The sequence below is a fragment of the Lottia gigantea genome (assembly GCF_000327385.1).
Source record: "Lottia gigantea unplaced genomic scaffold LOTGIsca_29, whole genome shotgun sequence".
NCBI lineage: Eukaryota > Metazoa > Mollusca > Gastropoda > Lottiidae > Lottia > Lottia gigantea.
This window is the reverse complement of record NW_008708943.1, coordinates 1,482,890-1,503,184: the sequence shown is the minus strand read 5'-3', so window position 1 is coordinate 1,503,184 and position 20,295 is coordinate 1,482,890. Positions and strand designations below refer to the sequence as shown.

Below are 20,295 nucleotides of genomic sequence, written 5' to 3'. Positions count from 1 at the left end.
TAGAGATCTTTTATTTTGGAGGACTAAGGATTTTAATCCATTACATCCTGCCTTCCCACTTTAAATGTTTTGTCAGGTACATTGTAACGAAAGTGTGTCTTCTAAATGTTAAATTTTACTGTGATCTGCAGTGTAGAAACTATCTTAACCGTCTTCATAAACATCATTACAGGCTTTGGGATTTTATAACTCATGAAATCCCTTTTATATGAAACCCTAGGTATAATGGAATTAATTCGCCGGGGATTTAGTACATAAGAGATAAACACATTTAATTATACATGTATATCAAAAAGGCCTGTTCCAATAGAAAGTCTAGATCACTGGTCGATGGCTGAATTAAGCAAGTTTGTAGATAAGAGTTTCACCCCTTTGCTGGAAAACACATCTTCTATAGAATGTTTTAGTCTTGAATACACTTTGGAGAGAATATTGGTTCACTTTAGAGGACTCGACCATGTGTAAATTTGTGTTCTGTAGGTGTGTTTTGTATTGGCTTCTGTTCTGAGCTGTCCCACACGTCGACTCTCAGAACCTCTTAAATGCGAAAGATATACCCGACATGTAGATCTTTAAATGCCAAAGTTTCAACATTTTAACAAATATTAACTTTAGCTCAATGGTCGCCGCTTGAACCCTTTTATATGTCAAACGCTTTCCCTTAGAGAATCTCTCGGAATGCTGGTTTCTATCCTAAAACCTTCAGTATTATTTTATCCTATATACGCGTCGACTCCAAAAGCTTGAAGAGCAAGCGTCTTAATCATCACAATTCCACGAACCTTGGATCATAAAAAATACAGCCCCTTAAAGAACACCAAGATATAAGGAAAGTAGCCCCATATCATTGATGTCTACGCATCTAAATACAACCACCGATCTATAAATAATAATAGTAATTGAACGGGGCTATTAAAGTTCACGAAAGAAACTTAACCAAACTGAAGATGTAACCTGAATTACTCTTGCCTCGAGAAATACAATAAATTGATAATATTTTAACCGATTTATTACGAAAGATAACATATAAAAATATAAAACATTTACACCTCAAAATTAATCAGATATCGATGATTAGACATAAACAAAATTATAAATTAGGCTAAGGCGTTTAAAATCATTATAAATAATATTGAGTCATTACATAACGTATTTATAATATGACATTACGACAGTCCGATAATAACGACTGGTTTAACAACACCAGATTCTGGGACTGTTATGGGAATAATAAGCAAAACGATGATCCATAAAAGATCGTTATTATGCTCTTAGGGCTCAAGTTTACAATATCACAGAATTATTCGCTATCAGCTCTCCACACAAACAACTCACTGGATGCTAGGACATAAAATCCATTCAAACAGTTCACGGTGTACATCTTCAGTGTATTCTCCATGAAAAGTTTCTACACGCGCTGAGTTACCAAGCTTTCGGAATCCAATACATGGGATGTCCATGGATTCTTCAGAACTTACGATCTTTACCTTAGAAAAGGATTGGTACCAGTATACTGCTTTCCAGATGGCCGGTTGGCGAATCCTTGTGCACCAACATTTTCTCTTGCAGCTGCATTACTATTTAAAGTGTTCCGGGTCATCTGATCGTTTGGACCCATGTTGTCATTGACAGTATTCATCATTGCAAAAGGATTGCCGTTGCTGTATAAAGAGTCAATGAATTCTCTCACTTCAGGACTTGGTGTAGATGTAGTAGGTTTCGAATCTTGTTGCAAATTGTTAAGCAAGGATCCAAAGACATCTGCCAGGATCTGCTGATCTAATTCAGGATCTTGTCCAAGTACTGGGGGAGTATCGGGATTGTTTGATGCGATTTCATTGGTTGTTCCTGTTGATGGGTTAGGGCTTGATCCAACCAAGGACTGTGGTTCATTTACTATGAATCCGGTTTCAAGGTCGTCCAAACTTGTACCGAGGCCGTCGTCGGTACCACCGTTTCCGCCCCTGTTACGAGAGTATGGAGAATCACCACGGTTTGGTATATCATTTATATCAATGGTGGTGGTAGGCTCTGGCGTGGTTGTGGGATAGTACCCATTGTCAATCAATATTGGGTTTACTTCTGTTTCTGGAATAGGTGGGTCGGTAACGATTGGAATAGGGTTCGGAGCTGGATCTGGTTTGCTTTCAGGGTAGCTGTCGATGATATTAATCGGTCGAAAAGTTTCTGGAATAATCGGACTTGGACTCTCAATTATGTCCGGTGTACCAAGAGTTGGAGGGTTCACGATGACTACTGGTGGATCCTCTTCCTTGGGCTTGATAATTTCAATAACTGGATCCGGTTCAACACCATAGTCGGGAATGGGGACGTATGGATTCTGAATCGGTGGTGGTTGAAACGGTACAACAGGAACCGGTGGTGGTTGAACTACAGTTGGTAATGGTTGTGGTGGTCGAACATAGACTGTGGGTGGTTGATTTTGGTTGTAAAATGCATCAGGGTCGGGTTGGACGTACGTTGGTGGCTGTGGTTGGGGAATTTGATAGAATGGGTTTGGCTGCGGCTTCGGTTGCGGTAGTGGTTGTGGTAACTGTTGATAAAACGGATTGGGTTGTGGTCGTCTGAAGACGTAACCCCCTGAATTTGAATTTGAGTTCGAGTTTGAGTTATCATTATTCCAGCGTGTTTGTTGCTGTGGGTATGGGGCGTTCCTCCACTGCGATGGTTGTTGGTAATGTTGTCTTTGTCGTTGCCAGGGTTGAAATGATTGACGTATCTGTTGATTCTGATTCCATCCTCCACGAACCAACATTCCACCTGAACCACTGAATGATGCCTGTGTCTGAATTATGATTGTTACTATTGTTATAGCTGCTAGTGTTATTTTGTTGAGTAGAAGCATTTTCTTATCTGAAAAAAAAAAAATACAAAATGTAAATTCCTCACAAATGCAAATTCATCTACTTCAGAGTAGCCTCTTATCTAACTTCAGTAGGTTAAGCTCTGTATGAAGGGGAAACTGAGCTTCTCGACGATCTTAACCTACTTGTTCCTCTTGGCATTTAGGCCGGAGCTACCCATAAGCTACCTATGGTAAGGTATGGCTGCCCATTTTTATATATAGGCATAGGTCTTATTATAGTTCCTATCAAATACTATTAAAAGAATCTTCTTACCTTTAATCGAGAATATGTAGTCCAAAAATATTAAGTTGAGTTCTGCGAGAAGTTTCTATGATGATAAATCTATGTCTGATTGAAGACATTCACGAGATTCCCGCCTTTTATATTCGTCTGCTGATAGAATGATTACGCCTGTAACGTCATCCATCACGTTCTGTTCGCATTTTTTACTGATTAATGATCGTGATTGAATATGTATTTTTCTGACCTAAAATGAAAGTGATTTTATCGGAATGCTCTGGGCTATTGTCGTCAGTTAATGTATGTCTATGATGAAAACAACACGTCGACCTTTCTAGATTTCGACCCAGATATGATTTGATATCTCTCTATAGTTCCTTTGGTCATTGCAAGTTCATCTTTGCCACTGTTGCAGCCATTATAAAGTCTAAAATATCCAGACCTTTGTCGTCAGGTGTCAACCAAATGGGCCAAAATCGATCCAGATGTGACCTTGTTAATCATGGCTATGGAGCTTTTTAGTTTTCACAGGAGTGCTTTTCTAAGGGCTATTTCACAGTAATGCCATTGCAAATGATGAAAGAATTTCGAATAACTGAATCATTTCATGACAAAAACACCACACCATCCTGTTTCTTTAACTTCGTAATTTAAAAAAAAATGATATTCGCTGCTTAAGGCAGCAAACACTCATTTTCGATGAAATAAGTAACGTCACGGTATAGAACGCTAACGTCATTACTGGTCAATTTGGGAATGTCGCTCAAATAATATATTGCTCGTGGTGGTCAGAACCATTGGACGGTATCAATACCTGCGGTTATCAGATATTCAATCAACGTACTGACCAGTGGCCTGCTGACCGAATGTCCAACAACTCCTGGGAAAATAAAATGTTAATAACATCCTTATGACTGAATTGATTAACCAATTTACAAATGTCATTGACGACCTTGTCCTGGATAATTGTGTCAGTAGAGCGTCAAACTCTAACCTTGTCATTTCACCAGTTTACAGTAACATTTCTGAAACTGGACAACTCCAATATATTTGAGGATGATGATGTTCCGGTATTGAAGGAAGGGTCGTTGCTGTCTTAACAAGGTGATCCACAGTTACTTTTCTATGCTACTGTTATCTTATAAAACCACCAAACGTTATCTCCGAACACTGGGTTTTATTCTAGAAGGTGATCTAATGTTTAGACTCAGAAAAGCTTACCCAGCAACTTTCATACGCTATTGACCCCAACCTTGATATATTATTTTCTGATACCCTCTTACCTTTATACAATATCTCAAGCAACCCCCTTAACCTCAAGAAATGGTCGATGAGATCAACGAATCCTTTGAATAAATAGGTTACAGTGACTCGTCCAGAAACTGTTATTTCAGTATATGCGACAGAGAGATTTCAATTAACAACTGCTTATCAAACAATAATGAAATTTCCAAATTGTCCAATTGTCCAAGTTTCTCAGATTGGCCCCGGGTTCCTTTGCTTTAATCCTCTGGGGCATTAGGATGGGAACCAAAGATCAAGAAGGCGCTTAACTCTGGGTTTCAATATTGTCGCTTTGTATAGCAACATCAGATATCACCTACCTGTTGATTATATAATCCATAGGGTGGGTGGTCCACTGATGTGCTATTAGTAGGCTAGCTAATAGAATGATGAGACACTCTTTACTTCTTGATCATATTCCGGAGGTTTATCGATTGTGGTAGGCCTTCCAATTCAAACACACAGAATGATCTCGCTGGCACTATTAAAGTTACTTGTAGTAACTAGCCTATACATCAATATAAATTAAATAACAGATTGCGAGTTTAGTAGAAAAAAGCCATTCGGTGTTAGAAACTAGGACAAGGATACAACAGAGTGGCTTGTGAGGAATATTGCAATAGTAGGTCAATAGTAAGTTATTTACTCTGTGTTTTTTTTTATTGGATTTTATATTTTAGTTTGCACTTGGTCTGATTACAAAACCAAGTTCTATAAATAGCTCTCTCATGTTTTCTAGACTTGGTTGAATGAACATAAGTGCTATGGTATTTATGCTTTTATAGCCATATACATACAGTACATACGTACATATAGTAGGCCAGGTTAAAACAGGTTTATCTAAACGAACCGCCGATTGAACCGGTCTTATACCGTCGAGGTACTCGTTGTATTTTATAGTAAACGGTCAATCAATGTACATACAGGTAACAGCATTGCACACAAGTGTTTCATGAATATACAAGTATATTGGATCAAGGTAGGGGCTATAGAAGTGTAATAATTGCATACTGGTAGCATAGGTATATAGGACATTTTTCCAGTTAATTCGTTATTCAAAATATTAACGTGTGACGGAGACCTTATACTCAAATCTCAAATAACTAAGTCGGCGTACAGGCCATATTCCCACCAATACAGGCATACCGAACGTTTATTTCTTATGTAAATAAATAGAAAGGAATCGACTGGATATACTTGGTAGAGTATTCTGCTATTTCACATTCTTGGCAGACTTCCTTCCTAAGCCATTGGAAAGAATTGTTGAGTCATTATTTCTATGACGTATTTTTGGTCCATATAACTAATGTCAAATCATTGACTAAATAAGAAGGACGCCCAAACAGTAAACAGAATGACCAGAATATTGGAAATCTGATCTGAATGACACAGCGAATTGAAGCGAAGACTATATAAACGTTGGACTGATTGTGCTCAGACTTAGTTCTTGAAAGTTCCGTATATAGACTATAGATCTATTCATTTAGGCTTTTCTTGTTGGCTCTGTAAACTGTAAGTTGGTTTAAATTTGTATTGTAAATTTTAAAAGAAGATCTAGCCTATAGTTATTTTTACTCTCTATGAACACCTGATGCCACTCTTTACACATAGGTCTACCTTTCATCTGTGCCTACTATGATATCTTTAGAGAGTAGTCTCTACTCTGGGATATATTAGTTGTGCTCTGATCTGGCACTTGATATCAAGTGATCTTCCTTACAGATTAATAAAATTGTTTCTGTTCTCCGTTGGCGTTAGTTGATCGATTAATAATGGCAGCAAATAAATTAAAAGTGGTATTATTCCTGGGATCTGTTCGAGAAGGTAGACTCGGATTACGAGTAGCAAATTTCATGAAGAAGAAATTAGAAGAAACAAACCATAATGTTACATTATTTGGTAAGTCCGTTCCGTGTCTCCCCTCACTGGATAACTCGACGCAAAATAAAGTCCAACAATCCGAAGGAAGGGTGTGAAACATCTTGTCACAAACGGCCAATTGTAGGCTATGAATGAATTGGATTTTCATTAATTCCCCCCTGTATATCGCCGCTTTTGGTCACAAACATGGAGACATCACATTTCATTGATTCTGATCTCATAAAACTGCCAAGCACAAGCTACATAGCCTACTTTTCAGACAAAACCCTATTATAATTACATTTCATTTAAATGTTCGTTTCAAAAGAGTAACATTTTGGCAAAATTACATTTCAGATCCGAAAGAAATGAAGTTTCCGCTTTTGGAGAAGCCGGTATTTTTCTACCAGGACAAGTCTCAGCTTCCTGAATGGATGAAAATAGCAGAACAACAGGTGAAAGACGCAGATGCTTTTGTCGTGGTTTCCGGTATGTTCATTTGGGCTACTTCTAGCACATAAAATGGAAGTTGCTGTGACTTTAAAATCTGGCTGGCTGGTGTTATACCGGTATAAACAGGATCTTTACGTGTAGTTGTGCGTAGGCATAGGCGGCAATTTTAACTACTCAACAAATAAACATTGTTAATGTTGATTCCTCTTTATTTCAGCTGAATATAACCACAGTATTCCACCTGCTCTATCGAATATGATGGATTATTTTGGCGCGAGTTGCTATGGTTACAAACCCAGCGGTATCGTCTGCTATTCAGCAGGTAAGTTCTGGTTTTCAGAATATTTAGAAATGATATTCCGGTTCCAACTTCTGACTTATAAAATTTTCAAGGGACGTAATTTCAAAAACTAAGGGAGATAACTGGTCTCTTAGTCAGAAGGATTTGTTTTCCAGTTTTATATTGAATTGAATTATGTAAAGGTGTGTCAAGCAATGTAGATAGAGAACTGACTGACTGTATTGGTATTTTAGGTATATTTGGTGGAATGAGAGCTGCCATGCATCTTCGATGTATGCTCGGAGAATTAGGATGTTTAAGTGTGTCTAATATTTTTGGAATTCCACAAGTTCAGAAAGCCTTAGATGAGGCTGGAAAACCTTTAGACCCACATATGGACTCTGGTGCCTTGAAACTTATTACTCAGTTGGACTGGCATGCTCATGCTATGAGAAACCACAGGAACAGTGTAGGACTTCCAAAATAATTCTCCCAGTTTCATTTCATTACTGTCATTAGAACTAAATAGTTTTAACAACAGGACATAAAACTCAATTTCATTTTTTGAGCTCAAGTTTCTATTTTTGATATGACCAAGCTGGACATCGTGGCAACAAAGTAGAATCTCTTGTTGGAAGTTAAGAAAGGGACATCCTAACGCTAAGATCGTTTCGAGAATATGTGGCTAGAGGTGACAAAATATGTAGAAAAGTTGACCTTTGTAACTATTGTGGGAAGTTTGTTTGTGAAAACTTAGTGATATACAGTTTTAAGTTGAGAATAAATAAGAATTAATTATGAAATCTAAAGATTTTTTATTTAAAGGAGAAATTTGACTAGCACCAGTCTCTACACAAATAATAATAAATACCAAAAAATAAATAAAAACAAAAAATTATATATATTAATACAGAAACATGAAAATAAACAAAATTTAACAAAAATTTTGATATTAATTGTGACTATTATAATTTTGACACAAAGCTTTCTCTTGGTACAACTGTAAAACAATTTCTTAGAAAATACTTCTGGGGATATCAACTGCAGCAAGTGTTAGTGTTTTCAAACACAAATGAAGCACATGATGAGATGTGGTGTGGGGCATGCAGGAACTTGATTGCCTTTTCAACCACAGACAAAGGACAGTGAAATGGAAGGGAACTTTTAAACATATGAATTTTTTTTGTAGGTGAAATTACAACATTCTTTGATTCAATTGATCCAAATTGATTTTCAAATCATTCATTTTTTAAAGTTATCACCTTTGCAAGTTTTTTTTCCCTTTCAAACAACACAGCAGAGGAATTGTGGATACAAATGAGTGCTTGTAAATTAGATTCATGGGATTTACAACTTGCAATTACCCGTTAATATTGCATATATTTTGATTTAAATGAGAAAAATTAACAAAAAAAGCAAAAACTTTTTGCGGAGAATAGAATGGACCAAAAAATTTTATGGTTACAATTTACCACAAGCATTAATATTTATATAATAATGATTAGTCTTGTAATGAAGGATCATCCTTCTTCCAAAATATTCAAGTATTTTTTTAACTGTGGGAGAGCAAAGCTTCGAACAAATCACCCAAGGAATTGTCTGCAAGAAAGAGTAACTCTTATTTCAGTAAAAAGACTTGTCAATTACTGACTAAGCATGTTATTGCTTATCTTAACATAATATTAAGCTTCTAATTCTATAAAGGAAAATTTAAGATACACAAAAATATATATTCATAAAAATGAGAATGAATGAGCAAAAAAACCATACCAATTAAATTAAGAACATCTTGCATGTCATATTCATAACTAATTAAAATTAATTAATTAAACAAAAAATCTTAACCTTTCAATAACATAAACCTGTTATTAATTCATATAGGCAGTTTTGTCAATTAAACATGCTGCTCTGTTGTAAAGTTGCAATCTCAATTCTCGCATGTCGAGAGGTTTTATGAAAACTGTTCAGAAAAAGAAGACAACTGGACACTGTTTTTTTTAAACATTCTTACGACTAAACTTGCCTGTTAAATGAAGAAAAACATTATTTTTGACATTATATGAAAAAACAGGGTCCTGAACACTAGGCACAAGGGCCACTTGAAACATACAATTAAGCATTTATGAACGAGAATGTAAGAAACTTTGAACATCAACTTTTAATATCTAATCTTCATATACAACAACTAAAGGCATTTATTAGCTTAACTTTTAACTAAATATCTTTTCAAAAATTCTAAATGTACAATGTTTTGAAAATTGACTACCTCAAAAGAAATTCACCAAAGCAACGCCAGAAAAATTCACAGGAAGCACAAAAAAGCAAGAAAAATGGCTGAAAGGGACAAACACATGATTAGCAAATTTAACATATTCATTACTCACTGGTTTGTTAAAAAGTCAGAAAAATTTATTTTGACACAAAATGAAACTATGAATGAAAAACTTTAATATAACGTGTTGCCAATTTACGACTTGCAAAATAATGCTTATGATTTTATTTGGTTTGTTTTTGCACAAGTCACAATGTTTTAGATCATATGAACACAGTGGTTTTTTTTTTACTTGTGAGACACTGCACTCAATGCAATGAGTCTTCTATAATAACAAAAGGCTCAATAATATATAAAAAAAAAAGTTTTAAAGGGATTATAAAGGTTTTCCAAAATTTGTAGCATAAAATTGCACCATTCCCATTCGGACATCTGTGGTTCTTGTAATTCTACTAAAATTAAGTGTTTCATGACAACACTAGTTGTGAGGGGCTTTATGTGACAAGTTTTTATGGAATTACAGAAAATTGCATAAAAAATTTAGGAAACCTCTTTACAATTCCTTTAACATAAAATTTTGATCGAAGCAATATGATACAGCTCATTGAAAATATCTTAAAACCATGGTCAAATCATTGAGAAAACTCTTCTAACATAGCTACCAAATCAAAATGGCATGATTTGACATGGTTAAGGTTCAAGACTTTTCTAGAATTCAAAAAGGAAAAATCAAAAAAAGTTATAACAAATTATGCTTGATATCTTTTTCACTAACATTATAACTTCAATATACTTGAAGCTTGTCAAAATATTTCAAAAAACTTAACTTGTATACATACATGCAAAATTTCACAGCTTTGGACATGAGATCCTTTACATCAACAGGGAAATGTTTATAATAATTGGGTCCAGCCCTGTTTTATATCACCAATCTCCAAAAACAGGAGTCCATTTTGACAATAAACAACTTTAACGATCTTTATCCACCACTACAATAACTTTCAAAAACAAACACAATAGATAACAATAAACACAGTGTTTCTGTGGTAATACATTTCTCCAACATTTTCCTTTGAAATTTATTGTTTAAAAATGCTTTTTAACCATTATGCAAAAGCATCTTTGGTTGCATTTACATATGAAGAATACTAATATTCAGAGTTCAAATATAATTTCATTAACTGGTAAACTACCAAACTATATCACCCCCTTTTTTTTGTTCATGTGATGTTTGGTGCTTTAGAAAAAATAAGGAGATTCTGTTTTGCATAGCACATGCCAAAAGAAGTTTTTAGTTTGCAGATATAAGTGATACCACAAAAGCCATAGTATTTTACAATTTAATCCACATTCCAACGCTCTTATTGCAGTATTACTCTCAAGCTTCCTTAGTCTGCAATTTCTTTCACTTCTTTTCTCTAAGCGCTCTTAACAATACACTCTTTGCCCTGCATTACTCAGAAAATAATAGGGCCAGAATCCTTAGTAGTCAATTTCATTCATTATCAAGTTTTCAATGGACCCCCTTTTCCAGTAATACTGGTACATTGAAGTCTTACATTCATGCATCTTATTCACAACCAACTTCAATAGCCATTTTTACCAACATCACACTAAAGCCTCAATAGTTTGGCTATCGTCAATCTCCATTTGAATAAATTCACGGTTTTCTTCAATGGAAGGCATGGGTGATCCCCCTTGAGCACCTTGGGCACGATTTTTTCTGAACGGACTAAGTCTGGGCGTAGCAGGAGAAGCAGACACAGAAGCTGATGATCCCGATGGAGTCAATATTACGTCAGCTGTCTTCCGATTTAACATCACAAAAACAAAGATGGCCAAAGCCACAAAGACGATGGACCCGATTATAGTTCCTATCACCATATCACTACGTAGGCCATGACCCTTATTATACATTTTCTTCTCATGTAACCATATACTAAGAGAAAAAATAATCAAATTTCAAAATAAAATTTTTATTATGTTTTTGCTCCAAATCAAGTGTAAGAATGCACCAAAACAATTCCATTTTCAAAAAGAGCTAAAAGCTATGGTTCCACCACAGAGCTTCCATATTTGGAATCTTACAGTTTCCACCCCCAAGTGAGTCAGTCTGCCACCTATTTGTACCTCCAGTTCCAGGAAGCTAGCACTGCCACTGGCTCAAGTTCCCAACCACTGAGATCTTATTTCTGGAGATTTCTTTAAAATTATTTAATTTTTACTGGCCTACCTGATTTCAGACCTGTTTGAAATACCATTAGCATAAAACGTGTTGTTTTTACCATTGACGACTACATGAACCCAGAATTGACCATTGAGTACCGTGAGCTCTAGTTGGTATTCCACATCTTCGCTACTGATATCTGAAATACAGATTTTATTTTTTAATGTGTTTTATATCAGATGATATAATTTTGTGTTACTATGGTAACAAAGACCAAAATTATTTGGAGAATTAGTTGAAAGAATATTTGCCTAATAAAACTTACGCTTTTATGTGTCCTGACAAAATACCAAAAAACCAAGATCCTGCCACTATTTCTTTATTTATATTCTGACTTTTGGATGCTCAGAATTCTGAATTATGCATACTTACTGTTATAAAGTGTTGGTGGTTTTAACCAAAAAGTAACAGTATTATTTTCTGGGTCAGCTGTAAAATTCTCGATTCTGTCACGCGAAACAGGAATTACTGAGATGACTTTACGAATGAATGCTGTCTCAAAATATGAGAGGAATGTCCGATCTATGAGCTGGGTTAAATTATCCTGGGAAAAAAATATCTTGATGGGTATTGCTTCAAAATCTGAAGAAAAAAAAGGAGTGCACAAAAATAAATTTCATCAAACAAGAGAACAAAACCAATACCTAAAACAACAATTCAATATAATCAATATATCAAATGAAACCATTAATCAGAACATGAAGTCACATAGATGTCACTAGAGCAGGGAATCATTTAAATTTGCCTGTGGTTTAATTGAGTCCACAAGTTCAACCAGTCAAAGATACTTATCCACATCAATGATCAATTCAAAATATTGGAATCATTGCTACATGATTTTACCCTGGCCCAATAGAAATGCAGGGTCTTCACAAGCATTACTTATGATTCCTGTAAAATATAGATATTTTTGCAAAATAATGATAAGTTGCAACAAAAGTTTTTAAAAATTTTAATATCTCCTACCTGGGTCTCTAATTCTGTAGGTTGTGGACTGAGTTAAAGCAGCTGTTGATGTTACTAGCTGTTCCTCAGAACATAAAATATCAGGATTGGAAGGACATTCCACAGATCCAGAAAACTTGGAGATCTTCAATAAAATTACAAGATTAATGAAAATTAAGGTTATCTTAATCCAAAGGAAGGATTAGATTTTCCCAAAATGAAATATTAAATAAACATAGACATTGTAACTCTACGTAAATGAATTGAGAAAGGACCAGTTTGTTGACTAGATCCAACAGTAACAAGACAAACTAAAGATCAGCTTGAAGACATAATCCTCTAGAACCTAAGCTGTTACCCTTGTGAAATCATTACCACAAAACATGGATGAGAATCCTTGTGAACCTAAGTCGTTACCCTTATGGTGAACCCAAGCAGTTATCTTTGTAAACCTAAGCAGTTATCTTTGTGAACTAAGCTGTTACCCTTATGAACCTAAGAAGTTGTCTTTGTGAACCTAAGATGTTACCCTTATGAACCTAAGATGTTACCATTGTGAAATATTGATGTCATGCATTTTCAGAAAAAATATCTCTATCAAGTTTTGTCTTACCTCTATACTAGCACCAGGAAAGCAGTCTATCCACTCTGAATGGTTTATTTTAATTTGAACATGACCAGGCTCCTGACAGCGATGTTCGTAACATCTTCCCATGGGCTCCAGGTCTGATGTGTTTAATGTCTATAGAAATAAAAATTGAAATTTCAGCTTAATTTATAGAATGTTTTCTGGAGATAAAAATATGAATTTGTGCAGCTCAATATAACATATTTCGAAAAGAAATCGTAAGCTGCAGAAAATCAGATAGCTGAAGCAATTGGTTTAAAATCAAAATAGACTTATTTTCGTTGTGGTCTAACACCTAAGAAAAATTGAAAATATGAAACAGTAGAAATTTACCCTTGGATAAAGGCTAGATGTAAAACAACGACTGGTTTCAGAAAACGTTTCACCATAAACATTAGAATATCTGACTCCATATGGTTTGATACATTGGTCCTTAAATATATAATAGAGATGCACATCAAGACAAAACATAACGTGCTTTATCTGTACAAACACTTCTATCTCTCGACCAGTTAGATTATAGAAACCACACATTGCAGAAAAATTCAAAAACAAACAGACATTTGGAATACTTTTGAATACAATAAACAGCTTTCTAGTTAACCAAATAAACAATGAAGTAGATGGCATCAAAAGATTTAAATAATCTTTAATGCCAGAAATATAGCCCTGCTTCCTAAAGGATTCAGCTCACTTCAATGGCTAGCTTCCGTTTAGAGTGGTAGATAAATGCTTGAAAGCATCTGTTTTATAAAATCAGAATAAATATTACCTGTGCAGTTGTTGGAGTGAATTTTTTACATGGTTTTATATTTGAATCTGTTTTACATACACCTTTATCTTTTCCTAAATAATGACAGCCTCGCCCTCTGAAAAATAATAGAAGTTCCAGCTAATTTCATTCAGTCAAAAATCTCCATTATGTAGAATATTCTCTTTGGTGACTTTTTGCCCCTGTTCAGTGACAAATAAAGTAAGTTGCAAATCATGATTGCTTGTTTCCCAATGAGTGAGATTTTTGTATTTTCAGAAAACAGGTCAAATGTCTCTCCCAAAATAACTCCATCTTGTAAAAAAAACAGAGTATAGCCTAAAAAATTCCTATTGATGCCCTGAAATCCTATGCATTTTCTAAAAAACTTAGAGCAGAGTATTAATTTGTAAAGTTACTCACTTTCCATAACAGAAATAAGGAGTCTGAATATCACAGTATTGTTTTAACCCAAACTTACAACCACCATCTATGAAATACAAATATAATGAAATAAATAGGAATGACCATCATGACTATATTATTGTCAATATAAGAAAGATGCCCTAAGCTTGAATATGTTGCTAAGCTGGTAATAATATAAGAATCATTTGATAAGGTATGGTAAATAACTGGTGGTTGTGGTCAGCTATTGAAAGTCTTGTTCTTCACCGGTTGACCCAACAGTATATGAATAGAGATAATCTGAAGAAAGATCAATGCCAAGAGGTTTGGTTAGGATCAGTTGGTAGACAGGATCATTGTGACCCTATGTTCCTACCCTTGCAAAAATATTTGAGTGAAATACCTTTTCCCCAGTAATATCTGTCTGCTTGACTGTAATCTACCTTGTACCAGCCTGAATCTTCAAACACTGCCAGGGTGATAGGGTCTAGAACAGTTAACCCAGGCTGGAACAAAAATAACTGACTTCCATTAGATACCCAGAATAAATCCACAAGAACATTTTGATTTCTGCTTCTCTGAATGTTGGTAAATTGACATAATTTGTTGGATTTAACCTCAATGTACAAGCCAGTTCCAAATATGACAACATCCTAACACCATTGATTGGTTCATATTGTTGCAGATATCATCACAAAAATCCAAAATTCCATACACTATTATTTGCTGTATGCATTTTCTCTTTTCCCACTGTAAATATTTATCAATTTAAATAAAAACAATGACTTACCATGGTGTTGTCTGATGTCATTAATGATCCTTGCATCATGGCTGAATCCCAGTGGGATGTAACAACATCATTCTGAAAATATATAAATATATTCAATAAATTATCTTCAAAAAAGAAAACCTAATGAAACAAAAGGACAGATTATTATATGAAGATAGCTTGATAGTAAAATTAAAAGAATAACAATCATTTTGTCAAAGAGTAATGTGTTAACTTAAGGATTGTATCTTCTTGTATCTGCAAAGTTTGGCTGACAAAACAAGCGACAAAAGGTGTTCACATTAGGTTCAAAGACCGAAAAAATTTCTTTAACTAGAGCTGATCTCTTGCTCTCAACACACATTTTTGACATACAATCCTTTGAAACTTTTTTAAGTAATAGGTGTTCATATTAGTATGGAGGAAGAGAAGAAGCAGGTCTGTTACCTACCTGTGTTACCAAGGGTCCACCAAAATCTAACTCTGTGTAACATGAGAAATGTTGTTGTGTTTTTTCTGTAACTTTTGGTGTAGCAAGACGCGTAATTCCATCTACTGTTTTGTAAACTGACTGGGATCTCACTGGACAATCCAGCCCATTAACTATAATACAAAGACAAATTTAAAGTAAGAATCCATCAACATTGACATAATCAACCCTAAGAATTGTTTTCTTTGTGCCACTCATGTATTATTGAAGCTCAAAAATGTGATTTTGATCATTTTTCATGGAAAGAAATCCATTTAGTTCATATTTACATTATCTAAATTCACACATGTCCACTGTTCAACTGAAAACTTTAAGTCAGTCATCCTAGAGGGTATAAGGGCTAAAAACAAATCAATGCTCTACATCAAAAGACATCAGCCATCCAAGAGGGTGTAAAGATTTAAAACAAATCGGTACCTTATATCAATAGACATCAGCCATCCAAAAGGGTGTAAAGATCTAAAACTAATCAATTCCCTATATCAATAGACATCAGCCATCCAAGAGGATATAAAGATTTAAAACAAATCGGTACCCTATATCAATAGACATCAGCCATCCAAGAGGATATAAAGAATTAAAACAAATTGGTACCCTATATCAATAGACATCAGCCATCCAAGAGGATATAAAGATTTAAAACAAATCGGTACCCTATATCAATAGACATCAGCCATCCAAGAGGATATAAAGATTTAAAACAAATCGGTACCCTATATCAATAGACATCAGCCATCCAAGAGGATATAAAGATTTGGAAACAAATCAATACCCTATATCAATAGACATCAGCCATCCAAGAAGATATAAAGATTTAAAACAAATCGGTACCCTATATCAATAGACATCAGCCATCCAAGAGGATATAAAGATTTAAAACAAATCGGTACCCTATATCAATAGACATCAGCCATCCAAGAAGATATAAAGATTTAAAACAAATCGGTACCCTATATCAATAGACATCAGCCATCCAAGAGGATATAAAGATTTGGAAACAAATCGATACTCTTTATCAATAGACATCAGCCATCCAAGAGGATATAAAGATTTGGAAACAAATCGATACTCTTTATCAATAGACATCAGCCATCCAAGAGGATATAAAGATTTGGAAACAAATCGATACTCTTTATCAATAGACATCAGCCATCCAAGAGGATATAAAGATTTGGAAACAAATCGATACTCTTTATCAATAGAAGTCAGTCATCCAAGAGGGTATAAAGATTTGGAAACAAATCGATACCCTTTATCAATAGACATCAGCCATCCAAGAGGATATAAAGATTTGGAAACAAATCGATACTCTTTATCAATAGAAGTCAGTCAGGTGGAAATATCGCCTGCCACTTCATCAATCAAACGCCTGCGTTTTCTATCAATCAAATCACATTTTTTTCTCTCTCCGATTTTCCAATATTTGTGGAGAAGATCAATAAATGATGAAAAAGGTTATACTAATACTTGTAGATGTGTTTTTGTTCAAGAAAAGAATGAGTGTTTAAAAAGACGAGAAGAGGCCATTGATTTTGGGGGGAAAATCTTACAACAAGATCTTTATTATTGGGGTGGAAATGTCAAGTTGACCCCCCAATCACAGTGGTCTCAGGTATTCTGGAAGAGAGAGCATGCCCAGATATACGTCTAAAGTAATTATTATATGGAGGCTCAAATTCATACATTTTTTTGAAATTTCTGGTTGACAAATTCAACTGCAGTATGGCATCAGGTATTATGGAAGTCTGTAACTCAAATTGACAAACACAATTGCAGAGAGGCCTTGCTAGTGTTAATTATCATAGTTGAGCTCAAAGTCAAAGTGTTTTTAAAAATACTTAATTGACAAACTCAATAATCAAGAAGATTGCAGTGTAGTGAAAGGAAAAGCATGTCCTTGCTTGAAGAAAGGAAATAAACGTGAATTCAAAAGTTCTGTTTCATGCCAAATCCATATTCTGAGTGTGAACCACTCTTGCGTTTATAATTCTATCACCATACAGATTTTGATAGACATAAACTTGTTTTTCCCTCATCATTCCCAGTGGAATTGTTTGTATTTTTTCTCTGCCCTACTGAACAGTTTGGACAGTTTTCCATTAAATAATGTTCTGGTAGAAATTAATGTCATATCTTATTTCAACTCAGTGATACAAAACCATAATAAAGTAATAGATATTTAGATGAATTGATGTCAGTGCTCTGGAAAATTTTTATTATTGTGCATTGTACCCTACACAGTATTGCATGCCTTCATAAACTAAATATGGTTTGTAAGGCAACATAAAAAATAAATATCCACTTCATTAAGAGCAGAGATCATCATGGTATAAAACTATCACTTCATTTCATACAAAATTTGTGAAAAACGGTAAAAAATGTAATAAAACTCCAATTGATTCCTTTGACTGAGTGAGAATTGTTACTTAGCTTATTAAGGTGCAAAAAGGTGGGATATATACAATCTATCTAATTAACCATAATAAGGTGCAAAAAGTAGGATGTAAAACTGTTTCATCTCAATGTAAGATTACATTGCAAGAAAGTCAGAGTATAAAACTCTATCTCATTTCATTTCCTCTTTGTGGCATGAAAAATGGTTTTGATGGATATAGTTTTCCCCTGATAATTATTTTAGTTATAAATATTGCTTTCACCTGACATGAGAGAAAAAAATCCTGTCATTTATATTTTATGAGTTAGAGAAATAGAATAGGATTTCTAGTAATATGTCAACTTCCCAATGAATAAAAAAAAAACCTGAGTAAAAATAGATACATTTATTGTGACAGTGGAATAAATTGAGAGTTTCTTATGAGATTCAGGCACACCATAATTTTTTAGTTTTGATATATATTTTACAAAATTTCTTTTTTAAAAATGAAAAATTATGCCATTTTCTCATTTTCAGCAGTGATAAACCCAGCTGACGATACTTCAGTTGTTACTATAGGGTGAGCAAGCATAAACTACCCTACTGGTAAAAACTGAAACAGTAATATTGTGTCTTAATATCCTCTAAGTTGGCTAACTTCTATCTTTACTTCGATCTTCATATCCTTAGGGTTGGCTTACTACTATCTTTACTTCAATCTTCAAATTCTCTAGGTTGGCTTACTGCGATCTTTACATTTTATCCACTTGACTAGGTCAGGTTGGCTTACTGCTATCTATACTGTTATCTATTTTGTATTAAGGCTAGCAAAAATGCCAACAGTAAAATGTTATTTCAAGATTGACAAAAAATCTATACTTACCAGAATTGGAGCAATCTTTGAATTTTGGAAATAAATTTTTAGAAAATCCAAGAGCATGAAAAATTTCATGTAGTGCTGTCTGGAACAGAAAATACATGAGAATATCTTAAGTGACAAGATTTTCTACTTTCATTTACATCTCTTACATAGGACATGAAAGAAGAGTATTAATAGCGTACATACCAACATGTACTATCAAGGATTATCCTGGATAGGAGTTATATAAATCACTGCGTCTGCCCTGTCCTGTTTGATTTTTCATCATTGTACACTACACTGACAAAAACTCTACTGGTAACCAAACCAATCATCATAAGTCATGTGAGAAGTTAAAATTTAAAATAGGAATGTAAAATCAAATTTTTTTTAATAATAGTACTGATGATATGAACAATTTTGATAAAACATAAATAATTTTGAGTTTCTGAATATTTTTTTTTAGTGTATCTTAATAATTTTGTTAAAGTTATGAATAATTCGAAAGAATTTTGAATAAATGTGTCTGATATCAAGATGTTATACTGATAGAATCAAGAGCCGAGGGGGAAATTTCTGTCTGGTTAATCAAAACTGATCTATAGAATGATAGTATGATTATTTAGTCTTATCATGGAGCTAATCAAATTATATTTTCCTTAAATATTCCAATGTCTATATAAAATCATGTTTCAAACAGATTTCAGTTTTAAAACTTATTAAGGGGAAGTACTTTCAATGAGAAAATCTCTTCAAACTACTAAAATGAAGCCTCCCACAAAAAAGAGACGCCTCTAAAATGAAATATGTCTATCCTATAACAAAACAAATTTGTTACTGGATTGCACTTCTTTCCATCTGGTAATTGTCAAAATATGGCTACTTACTGTATATAAATGCTGATCAGTAAAATGTTGATGTTTAAAAAACATTTCGGGACAAAAATTCACCACGCCTGCTATCGGACGGCCATTTTGATCTTCTTGACAACTACTTGCGTAACCATACACTTCATTATCCTGCAAAAACATTCTTTATTTTGTGGCATTTTCTATTATGTTTGGAGATATTTTGCTATGATAAAGTGAAAAAACTATGCAGATATTTGATTCAATGACCTTGAACCTTCTAGACCTTGCTGAGAAATTATCTCACTTCATATCCCTCCTTTTATAACAATATTTCCATTCCTTTCCCATGCGCATCCCTACTGACTCCAAAGACTAACAACAAGAGTTATCTAACCTGATGTTGACAGGTGGCAGTAGTTTGTGATGTAATATATAAAATAAAATCAGTATCCACCACCCCAGGACCTGGCTGATAAACTTCACGTAAAGGTTGATCATATGTTTTATTATAAAGATAAAGCCCTTCTAGATGCATCTTAGGTATCTGAAATAGATAGTTATTGTTATAATCAATTTACTTTTTCTTATCAAATGGGAATTTCTTATCATCATTTGAACCTTGCACTCTTATCAATAAATAGACTGGACCCTAGTTTACTTCATCCACATGGTTTCACATGCAGCTGAGAATTTTAACATCTCAAAACATAAGTTGGGTATGACAAATGTCTTGACTAATC

At 34.2% G+C, this 20,295-nt stretch overlaps 3 protein-coding genes across 3 annotated transcripts; 1 reads left to right on the top strand and 2 right to left on the bottom strand.

Moving 5' to 3' along the window:
- Window positions 1-989: 989 nt before the first annotated feature.
- LOTGIDRAFT_232491 (hypothetical protein) lies at window positions 990-3,026 on the bottom strand (the record flags this gene model as incomplete). The annotated part of the gene is made up of 2 exons (XM_009056846.1): window positions 990-2,874; window positions 3,011-3,026. The coding sequence occupies 2 exons, from the start codon at window positions 3,024-3,026 to the stop codon at window positions 1,484-1,486; spliced, it is 1,407 nt and encodes a 468-aa protein (XP_009055094.1). The 3' UTR covers window positions 990-1,483.
- Window positions 3,027-6,163: 3,137 nt separating this feature from the next.
- Window positions 6,164-7,471, top strand: LOTGIDRAFT_161461 (hypothetical protein; the record flags this gene model as incomplete). The annotated part of the gene is made up of 4 exons (XM_009056845.1): window positions 6,164-6,290; window positions 6,609-6,740; window positions 6,922-7,026; window positions 7,239-7,471. 4 exons carry the CDS (start codon window positions 6,164-6,166, stop codon window positions 7,469-7,471), a joined length of 597 nt encoding a protein of 198 aa, XP_009055093.1.
- A 6,333-nt stretch (window positions 7,472-13,804) lies between these two features.
- Window positions 13,805-20,090, bottom strand: LOTGIDRAFT_118899 (hypothetical protein; the record flags this gene model as incomplete). The annotated part of the gene is made up of 6 exons (XM_009056844.1): window positions 13,805-13,925; window positions 14,231-14,297; window positions 14,616-14,718; window positions 15,003-15,106; window positions 19,588-19,723; window positions 19,950-20,090. The coding sequence occupies 6 exons, from the start codon at window positions 20,088-20,090 to the stop codon at window positions 13,805-13,807; spliced, it is 672 nt and encodes a 223-aa protein (XP_009055092.1).
- Between the last annotated feature and the right edge of the window lie 205 nt (window positions 20,091-20,295).